General features: G+C 39.4%; 1 protein-coding gene across 1 annotated transcript; it reads right to left on the bottom strand.

Moving 5' to 3' along the window:
- Window positions 1–3,659: 3,659 nt before the first annotated feature.
- Window positions 3,660–10,829, bottom strand: LOC132151877 (dermatopontin-like). The gene is made up of 4 exons (XM_059560362.1): window positions 10,412–10,829; window positions 5,215–5,340; window positions 4,921–5,028; window positions 3,660–4,758 (listed from the first exon to the last, which is right to left on the bottom strand). Exons 1-4 carry the CDS (start codon window positions 10,699–10,701, stop codon window positions 4,692–4,694), a joined length of 591 nt encoding a protein of 196 aa, XP_059416345.1. The 5' UTR covers window positions 10,702–10,829; the 3' UTR covers window positions 3,660–4,691.
- Between the last annotated feature and the right edge of the window lie 307 nt (window positions 10,830–11,136).

Below are 11,136 nucleotides of genomic sequence, written 5' to 3'. Positions count from 1 at the left end.
CGTGGCGACGATGTTCCGCTAGGCTCCGGGAGTAGATGAAGATATTATCGATGTAGACGAGGACGAACTTGTGGAGAAACTCCCGGAGCACCTCATGTATGAAGTCCTGGAATACTGAGGGGGCATTGACTAGACCATACGGTATGACAAGATACTCATAGTGACCAGTAGGGGTGATAAAAGCTGTCTTCCACTCGTCCCCCTCACGTATCCGGATGAGGTTATAGGCGCTGCGGAGGTCCAACTTGGCGAAGATAGTGGCACCACGGAGATGTTCCAGGGCAGCTGGGCAAGAGGAAGAGGATAACAGAATTTTACGGTGATGTTATTGAGTGACCCGTAATCAATACAGGGCCGCAAGCCTCCATCCTTTTTCTCCACGAAGAAGAAACTTGAAGAAGCAGGGGAAGTAAATGGACAGATGTAGCCTTGCGCCAGCGCCTCCTTGATGTAGTCCTCCATGGCCTTGTCTTCCGGGATGGAGAGGGGATAGATCCTTCCTCTGGGCACTGGCTCACCCTGGAAGCAGATTGATGGCACAGTCCCATGGCCGGTGTGGAGGCAGCTTAGAGGCCGTTTGGGGCAAAGACGTCACTGAAGGGGGCGTAACATGGTGGAATGTTGATCGACTGTCTCTCAACTAGGAATTTCGATGGAGGTGGTACAGACGGGTAGTGGTTCTGGGAGAACAGGGAATCCAGACAGACAGCCTTGGAAAAAGGATTCGCCCCACTTCAGGACTTCGGCAGTTTTCCATGAGATGATGGGGTTATGCTGCTCCAACCACGGGCGCCCTAGTATCATGTCAGCGGTGGATTCCTCCAGAACCAGCAGATGGATCTCCTCCACATGAAGAAGTCCAATCTGGAGGGTTAGTGGGCCGACACCGCGGTGAATACATCTTCTACTCAACGGTTTACCGGTTATTGAATGGACCTGGTAGGCTGACGGCGTTGTCATGGTATTGAGCTGACAGCAGAGGCACCGGAGATGAAGTTGGCGGCTGACCCAGAATCGAGGAGTGCGGAAACTGGAAGAGAGATGTCAGCGGCAATAAGTGTCACTAAAGTGGTGAGTGGTTTCATTTGATATTTCGAAGTGAAAATGGCACTCACCATGGGATGAGGAGGGTGGACGAGGCATAAAGAGATTATATGCCCCGGGGATCCACAATAGAGACAGAGATTCTGGGCCAGCCGTCTTTGCCATTCCGCAGCAGAAAGTCTGTTGGAATCTACTTGCATGGGCTCATTGGCTGGTTCTGGTGAGCTGACGGTCTCTGGATGGCAGAGGGGTGAGTTGGCATACGACTGGCCCTGGTGCTCTTCGAAGCACGACTGCATATGCGTGGCGAAGCGGATGGATAGTTGGATGAAGTGTTCGAGCCCGATGGTGTCTTCGTATGCAGCGAGATGCAACCGCACTCGAGGATTGGCCCTGACGGTAGGTGGTCAGCAAGGCTTGCTCATTCCATCTGCTAGTTTCTCACCAATGGATGAATCCCAGGCAGGTCTGCCGAAAACCTCCCGGAAGTGATCAATAAAGCTAGAATAGGAGTGGACGACAGAATAATTTTGGGTCCAAATGGAATCGGCCTATTGAAGTGCTTTACCTTGCAGCTGGGAGATTAAGAAGGCTACCTTTGATCGCTCAGTGGGTGAAGACACGGTGGGTGAAGAAGCGGTGGTGTTGTTACCGAAAGTGCTCGCTGGTGATGGAGATGAAGGAAGGTTGGTGAGGGTTCGACGCAAAGCGTCAACGAGGTCTTGGAAAGGGTCCATGAGGTTCATGCTTGTGCCAAAGATCTTGGTCCGGTCTTCTGTTACAGTAATCAGGGACAGGAGACTGGAATAACAGGAGAACACGGTTTATTAAGGCACAAGCAGAGGAGCAGGTAGTGAATGGTGAGGATATGGTGCTGGAGGTTGGAGTGATGAGTTGATCCGGAGGGTAGTAACACAAGGCGATGGAAGCAGATGACACACACACACACGATGGAGACAGGAAGACGTTGGAGATCGCTGGAGAGAGGTAAGCACGGTAAAAGGTTAGTCCTTTAGAGTAAGCAGGTAGGTATTGACCTAGTTGCGAACGAGACCGAATGGTGACTGAGTGTGTGTGTGTGACTTTTGTAGGAGGGATTGATTGCAGGTGGATGAGGAGCAGGTGGGTGTGATTAGTATTCCGGTGAGGGTTTGCACTGTGATTGGTTGGTATTGGAGCCTGGCGTGTCTGTTACACTGACAGTATTTTAAAGTAAAATGACATGTGATGTTAAACCATTTACAATTATTCACCATCTAATTTTCAACTTACTGTACAGTTAACCAAGTAACAGGATTTTAATGTAACTTTTTTTACACTCTCCAAAAACGTTTTTATTTCCATGTTTATATGTTTATTTCCATCTATATTTATCTGAATGTATTTTCACCTCAAATATTTAACAAAAAGTTAAAAGTGCTCCAATCAATCATGGGCTCACCTATTTGATTTCAATTTTTTTTCCTTAATATTCTGAAGTTTATGGCATAATAAAAAGAGGGACAGAAAGTTCCTTTCTTTTCTTTTTTTTTTAAATTCCTTTCAGAACCTGCATTTCAATTTACAGTACACAAAAGCAAATACACTAAATGTTAGCCTAACTTCTTCTGAAACATGCTATTGGCTTAATCTGTTTGTCTTCGTTAAACCCTCGCAGTCTGCATTTTTAAAGAGCTTTCATTGGATTTAGCATCTGTCTGTTTTCTCCTCCTCTTAAATGTGGCGTCTCATTGTATTTATCCCATAATTACAGCTTAGCATAGGTTCCAAAACCCTCACCACGCTAACAAAGTTTTATTCTCGTTCCTGCAAACAACCATAATTACAACATTGCACATTTGGCTATTGATAATGCATGTATGTAAGTCGGCATAATTGAAACTCACAAAAGAAGAAAGTGGAAGAAAACGGCAGAGCAGCTGAATGAACGTGTGGCCTGCCCTGCTGAACCCTCTGCAGTGGTCAGTTCCAGCAGAAGTGCGCAGTAAGTCAAGGACAGTGTCAGCTGTCCCCAGAGAGAAGGCTTGACTTGGGTACAGCCATGTCATTTTGTGATGCTTGGCTCCATGCCTCAAGTCAGCAGCTGCCATGAATAAACTGTGTTGAGAGCCACTGGCTTACATCCAACCGCGACCAAACTGGAGGGAGCCAGAAAGACAACTAGACAGAATCTGACTCTGCACTGGAGGCAGTGGCCTTCTCCTTAACCCCATTCATTTAAGTGCTTAACAAAAAAGGATGCAAAATGCTAAGTAAAAGCAAAAGGAAAATAAATAAATAAACATAAGGAAATCCAAAAATTCTATTCATCTATTCTTTATCATAAACGGCCCAAGTCTCTAACAAAACAGGATTGCAAAGACCACAGTACACCATTTTTTTTATAAATCTACCGCAATTCAAAATGTTTGAAAAGACAATGTCTTGTATTAAATTCTCATTCAGTTTTAAGAGAAATGCATTTTCTCTATTTAAACTGTCTCATTCCCCAACACCATTATCCAACCTATAATTGCCTCACTCATTGAGAAAGACACACCCAGACCAAGCACAAACACACATGAGTGCTTCCTGCATCACTTTTTAACAGAGTGGAAACCTTCACACAGGCAAAGAAAAGTCATATTTGTGTATATGAATTGTGAATGTGCAGTCTGGATTGGATGTGATGCAAAACATACCACATACTATGACAAAACAGCAGGAAATTTCTACTTTTTCCTCAGGGCTTCATGCAAACACATACAGCACAAAAAGTGTTATCCGATTCACTAACAAATCACCCTTATGAGTAGGTTCTTCTTCGAAAACAGCACAACCTAAGTTGTCTGATTCCTGAATTAAGGACTCTTATGAGTCATTAATGTAATCAGTATTTATGGACACCCAAAAACACATCTGTACACATACATACACATACAGAGAGATCAGATGTAATCTGGCCATGTCCACTCAATAAGGTTGGTGAAATAAGTCACTTGTTAAAGCAAAGCAGAAAACAGATGGAGAAAGGATGAAGAGGTAAACAGCCATTGTGTGTTGCACAATGCAAAAAAATAAAATAAAAACAAGCAGATGTGGGAGAAATCTTTGCTTTATTAGTTCTACCCATTTTTCCAAAGAATTCAGTATGTTTTGTTACTCCATGTGAGTATTTGAGAATTAGATAAAAAAAGAAATAAACCAAAATAAAGATTTTAGACTTTTTCAAAAACCATTCAAAAAGGCATTGGAGATCATAGTTAAATTCATATTAGTAAGCAAAAATGCTGCTATATACTTTAAGTGTTGATTGATACTCAAAGTGTTCAAACTATTGTTAACTTCATGCTGTTTATTACATGGTTTATTACATAAATGCATGTGCAGCTTATTAATAATACACAAAAATATAAAAAAATTCTTTTGTCCTTTACATTTTAAAAATGATTACAAAATATTTGTAAAGATGGAAATGGCATAAATGACGGCAAAATATGAGAACATGGCAATCCATGCAGGTTTTTACAGAGCAAACCAAACATTTGTAAGTTATAAAGCTAATTTAAAAATGGAGTATGGCATATATTTTCTGTGAGTGCTATTCTAAGTGCTTATGTGGTGACGTACATGTGCTCTTTTAGGTTACATTAAGTGATGCATGCAGCCTAGAAGTTTTCAAACTGACAATCAAAGTCTGTCATTCGGCACAAGATGTACTTCCACTGCCGATCCCTGCAAAATCATAAAAAAAACTGTTATCTCCCTCTAAAGGAAATTTTTTTTAGCCATTAACAGCAACTAAAACTCTTATGCTAATGTATCCGTCTGTAATAAAACGGATGGTAATTTTGACACAAAACCAAGTGCAAAGGAAGAGGAAGTGTTCATACAGACCTCAGTACACCACTGAAAGTAGTTTGAGCCCCCCTTATGAAGTAGCCATAACTGGGGATTACCATCTCCCCCTCTTCTTTGTAGTACTCTGGAACATCACTCGTCTTCCTGTGCATAAATCATGAAAATTCATTTAAAAGAAAGGTTATAAGATATGTGAAAAACATCCTATTGAACAATTATCAGAGGACACATAATCCTAAAATCTATAACAGCGTATAACTTGTGATGTATAGAGGTTGTTAAGTAACTGTATGAGTATATTAGGTCACCATTTGTTATTCCAAGACTCACCAGCAGGAATAAGGGCACCTGCGGGCATATCGACAGCAGTAGAATTGCCATTCTCGATCCAGAACCGCTTCAAAGTACTTACTTTGCACACCAGCAACCAGCCCATTGTTAGTGCAAACTGAGGACCTGTAGACAGTACAAATATGGATTTTATATAGAGTGAAGAGGCTTGACAACAGACATTTGTTATTTTTTAAATGAATATGACTCCTTAAAAACAAAGCTTTGGAATATTTGTGTGTTCCGAGGTCGCACATGTGGCATATGGTTGTGTGAGGTGTGCCTGACTTTAGCTATTGAACTATTATTGTGTGCATCTTCCTGTTTATACTGAAGGGCTGACTAAAACTGCAAGAGGGAATGTGTGCTTAACAAACATTTGTGAACATAGCATTAGGTCTGACTTTTTTGTCTGGTGCCATTAGTTCCATTTTGCCATTGCAGGGCTTTAAATGAAGACCGTGAAATTAATCTTTTGGATTCAACCACAGGTTGTGCTAGAAAACTAGCACAAGTGAGAATAAGATATTGCTATTGAACAGTAGTTAAAGGGTTACTCCACCCCAAATCCACCCCGTGCAATCTGGGTTATGTGCTCCGTATGTCCTCCATGCCACAAGGATGTTGGTGCTGTTTATTTAAAAAAGAAACAGCACATCCTTGTGGTGCGGAGGATACAGAAGAGCATACGCAGCACGGCGATATGGAGAGACACAGAGGAGACCGTTGACAAAGGAATTATTATTTAAAATCATTATTTTTGTTTTCCTCGCTTACAAAAAGTCTTCCCTTTGCTTTATATAACCCAGATTGCACGACTGATGGCAGATGGAGTATTCTGACGATGACTTTTCATACCTTTTATGGATCTTGACACTGTTATTTACTTGGGAGTCTATGGGACAATCTCAAGCCTCCGGTTTTCATCCAAAATATCACAAATTGTGTTCCGAAGATGAACTGAGCTTTTATGGGTTTGGAACAACATGGGGGCAAGTGATTAATGACACAATTTTCATTTGAGGCTGGAGCATCCTTTTAAATAAAAAGACGTTACTATTGAGTAACTTAGATTTTATAAATGTTATTTTGCTATTTTGACACCCTTGGTATGCCGCTTGTCCAATCAGATTTAACTAGAACTGGAACTAACTGTTATATGCATAATCCACAGTAGTTTTAGCATATTTAAACATATGAACATGTTTACCCATTAAGACTTGTGTGCAAAACAAGTTTTTACATGTAATTGCAATAATTCTAAATTGATTTAACTAGGCAATAATTATAAGACTGAGAAGCCAGCAAATGTTACCTCTAAGATGGCTGTGAGACAAGGAGTAGTTTTCTGTAAATACAGGTTTATTTAGGGTTTCTGCTTGTTTACGGCCCATACAAACTCTTGTCATCACAACAGGGACACAATCATGAGTTCTGCACTGTTCCCCAGCCACCAGCAGTGCCAGACTTTTGTCATAGCAACACTGACGCTATGGGCAACTGTTCCACCAATAGGAAGAAGGCCAGAGCCTTCTCCCAGTGGAATGTCATCTATGTCTTAGTGCAACTCGGAGACACTGTTCTTATAATGTGAAAAGGGGAAAATGAAGTAAGATCCTCTTAAATGACAGCCATCAGCAATTGGTATATGTGGGGCATATTTTCAAATTATGCAATGATGTAAACAACTGATTCTAAAACAATGTGAATATATATATATATATATATTTTAATCTATCTATATTCTGAATTATATTCTAAATATATTTGGTAAACAAAATATTTAAGCCAAAATATTTATAAAAATATACATCAGGGGGCAAGAAAATACATCTTGGATAGTGGGAAAATCCATTTTTGGTAACATTTTAGTATATGGACCAATTCTCACTTTTAACTAGTTGCTTATTAACATATTGGCTGTTTATTAGTAATTATAAAGCACATATTATGCATGACTATAATCTACTTCCCTAATCCTACCCAATACCTAAACTTAACAACCACCTTACTAACCATTGATAAGCAACAAATTATAGATTTTATTGAAGCAAAAGATAGCTAATAGTTTTGATCCCCAAACTTAAGTATGACCAAAAATGGGCAAAACTATATGAAGAAATATAAGTAGCTAAAGCTTCCTGGAAATAAAATGTATCTCAAAATATGTTATCTAATTATTTTACATCAATCCACAAATTGTGAAACTGATCTAAATTTCTTAATTGTAAGTTCCCAGCATGCAGTAAGACTGACAGACAGTATTCAGACAGACAGGGACTGAGGTCATTGGCACTGGCTCTGAGGAAATCTTACAGAGTGGGCATAGATCAGGGAAAACTATACTGAGTCCAATGCTGCTGGAGTGGGTGGAGAAACCTGGATGGAGCACTGAATGGCTCTTGGCGCTGTTGCTTATGCCCTCAGAGACTGATCACAGCAACCAGACATTTCCTGTTCTAACAAACTGGAGAAATAGTGAAATAAGGTCACTTTTGTCATGAGAATCACACAGATTGTAAGTCATCTTAAAGGTCTTACTAAGCATGATATGAATAGCCTGAGCCAAATAATAAATCACAAAAAGTTACAATTACATTTGTGGTGTTACAACACACATCACATCATTAGAAAAAAATTAAGGAAGGAAAGATTGCAATCATCTTACTTTAAGACATTACAGTTTATTTTAGAGGGGAAAATCATGAGAGGGCTATGAATCATTTTTCATGTCAGACCATTCCAGGCAAAATATTCACGTTCCTTTGGACAACCAGAGTCTAGATGCTGGAAAGAAGGTTTCATTGTTGAACACGAAAGTCGGTTTTGGATGAATGGCTCTTTTCATAATACTTATTGTTTCAAAGCAGCTTTGCAAAAAAAATAGTGCCTTAGTAATCCTGAGTAATCATGTCAAAATTGAGCATGACAAAGAAAGCAGCCAGTATAATGTTTAAACCAGTGCACAGTATGCTTTTGCTTATTGTAGCTGCTTGTGTTTACCTTCAGTTTGAACTTTATGTTTTTATATCAAGGCAGCTGCAATTAATTATCAAAATATCCAAAGTGTCCTGAAACTGCAGCACTGTGAGTATAGAATGAGCTTGTTATTCCAGGAAAAGTTTAATCCCGAATGTGTTCAAAACAACAAAGCTTATACTGTTCAATACCGTTCAAGCAAATCTCAGAGTCCTCGGGAGTCTGTGTAAAACTGGCAAAAATGAGAGAATAGTGCATGCAGTCATTTGAATGAATTAGTTGTAACTGACAGTCAGAAGGAATGTACTATGAGATACTGTTATGTTTACAATATCCTCAATATTATTTCAGTATGAATGTTACGGAGATGTGAAGCTTTAATGTGCAGTTGTTTATACAACAGGAATGTAAAAATTACTATTTATTATCACAATGATCTTTAATAATGGTTGCATTCATTTAGATTCCTTTGGAATGCGTATGTTGTTTTTGTTGTTTAGATATTAGCATACCAAACTGACCCTAGCATTTTTTGGAAGTCCAAAAAAATAAAAAATAAAAATCTTCTATTAGGTTCTGTTAACTGATTCCTCAGTTTCCTCTCCTGTCTATAAAACTTCCCAGCACTGCAGATGTGGTTAGAGGATGATCATTTTTTACATAGCACCTGTAGCACTCACGTCATTACAATGTATACTTGCCCTTGATGCAACTAGAGAGACTATTAAAACTAAAATAGGTAAAAAAAAAAATAATAATAAAATAAATACAATTCATATCTCTTTGGTTAAAAGTTATTTTGCAGAATCTCCTGGAGAGACTGGCTGGTAGCCCGGTTGAACAACATTCTTAAGCTGGGGTGACTCATCAGACTTGGATTGTCTAAGTGGACAGATTTTTGCACACTCATTAAGTGATCTGTTTGTGTATTAAAAAAAAAACAATTAACGCATTTTAATATGTTTTTTACTTTTTTGCCTTTTTTGCCAAGTTAGTTGTTCATTGGTTTATCTGGCTGTGACCAAGTATCAGTAGGTGGTAAGCAGCAATGTTGCATGCAGAAATAAATAATTAAATTCATCACTATTATGATAACTATAGATCATCTCAGAAATGTGTTGGATATTGGAACTGTAACTGCGAAAGCATGTATCCAGGACCACATGACAGTTCATTAGAAGAGAAGAAGAAATAATCCCATGTCAGACGTACGTAATGGGTCCAAGATGTTCTGCTGTAATTGGAATGAACACTGCAAACCTTGCAGTGCTTCAACAAGAAACCTTTTAACGAAGGCTGAAGTACAACATATAACACAACTTAAATTTGAAATGTCATAGTGCTGTTCTTAATAAAAAGTCAGAGAACTGAAGTGATTCACAAATGTGCAATCAAACATGTCTGAGGTACATTTGTGGAGGCTTGTTAAAGTTTCATTTTGGCAGTAAACAAGGCTCTTATACTTGAGTGTTGGCAAGAGTGTGTTGCCATTATATCTCTTCTGTGGCTGTGGCTTACTGAGAACGGCCGACCTGAGGCAAGGAATAAATGACACTTATAAAATCTGGATTGGCCCAAACATCTGCTTGTGTTTCTCCAGTCCTATTTAAGAAACTTTCATTGTTTTCCCCTTGACAGACAAATGATCACGATGTTGTCAAAGCAAGCATTCAACTCTGAAAGCTAGTGTTAGCTAGTGCTTTCAGTAATCATTCACATCTGAGTCTAATCATAGATGCAAGGGAGCTCTCTATTTTAGTTGGTATAAACCCAGAATGCAAACACCAAACCTTTTTCAGAAAAGGTCAGAAAAATATTTGCAACACAAGGGATGTCTGTGTAATGTCAAAAAATAATTTCCATATATATGTCCAAAAATATGATATTCCAAATCTGTCTCTCATTCATGTATGTGTATTGACTAGACACTTGAAACGGCAGTTTTAAAATAGTAATTATGAAAAGATTCTTGCAATGTTTGGCAAATATGAGGAAAAATGTTTTGTCTATTCCATCTATAGTATACTCTTTATGTAACACACTTTAAAAAATATACATAAAGAGAGAGAGAGAGTGAAACGTCAGGGTGTCATTTCATGATCCTTTCTGCAACAGTGAATGTTATCATATGAAACATACTTGCAAATGTGTTTAGTATTATAGCGAGACATATTATGTGTTTGACAGCACACTGTTACCCGCATACATACAGACATACCATTCCAGCCCGGCTCTGTTGATATCGTCCCACCAGCATTCGTTGGGCTCTCCCCAGTCGTAGGGAGTCCTCTGGCACTCAAAGTTCCACAGGCGGTCCGAGCCCTCTTTCTCACTGAAGTAACTCCTGATTGCTACTAAGACCTCACCGTGGGGACACTGAAAGTTGAAGCCCTGGCGCCAGGTATTCACCCACTCCTCACCGGTTTCATACGTGTAGCTGTGCTGAGCTCTGACTGTGGAGAAAACCATCAGCAGGCACAGAGCCTGCAGAACATGTGCTGAGCTCATCCTGAAGTCAAACTCTGTGGAACTTCTCAATGTTTCCTCCGTCTTAAAGGCTCTCTGGGATGTGTTGTCCAGATGTTCTGCATCCGGATCCAAGTAGATAAGTAGATAGTTGTGGCCAGGGATTGAACTTTTTTTTGCATTGTCAAGGACAATATCCAGCCTCCTCCCAGACTGTGCCGTAGATCCTGAGCCAGACTTTTTTTTTTTTTAAAGAGAAATCTCACTTTAAGGCCAAACTTTTATTTAAACAGAATGGGTTTATTTTCAATCTGTCTTTCATTGTGTTAAACAGTGTGATGGAATGAGGAACTTTCACAGGAAATAACATTTGGAGTGAGAAAAACAAGTTATTTTTAATGAAACACACTGTAAAATGTGAATACAGCTAGTTGTTACCGCAAGTATTTCTAGCTGATCTAACTCTTAAGAATTATT

Source organism: Carassius carassius, chromosome 10, assembly GCF_963082965.1.
Source record: "Carassius carassius chromosome 10, fCarCar2.1, whole genome shotgun sequence".
Taxonomy (NCBI): Eukaryota; Metazoa; Chordata; class Actinopteri; order Cypriniformes; family Cyprinidae; genus Carassius; species Carassius carassius.
This window is presented reverse-complemented; position numbering and strand designations above follow the sequence as displayed.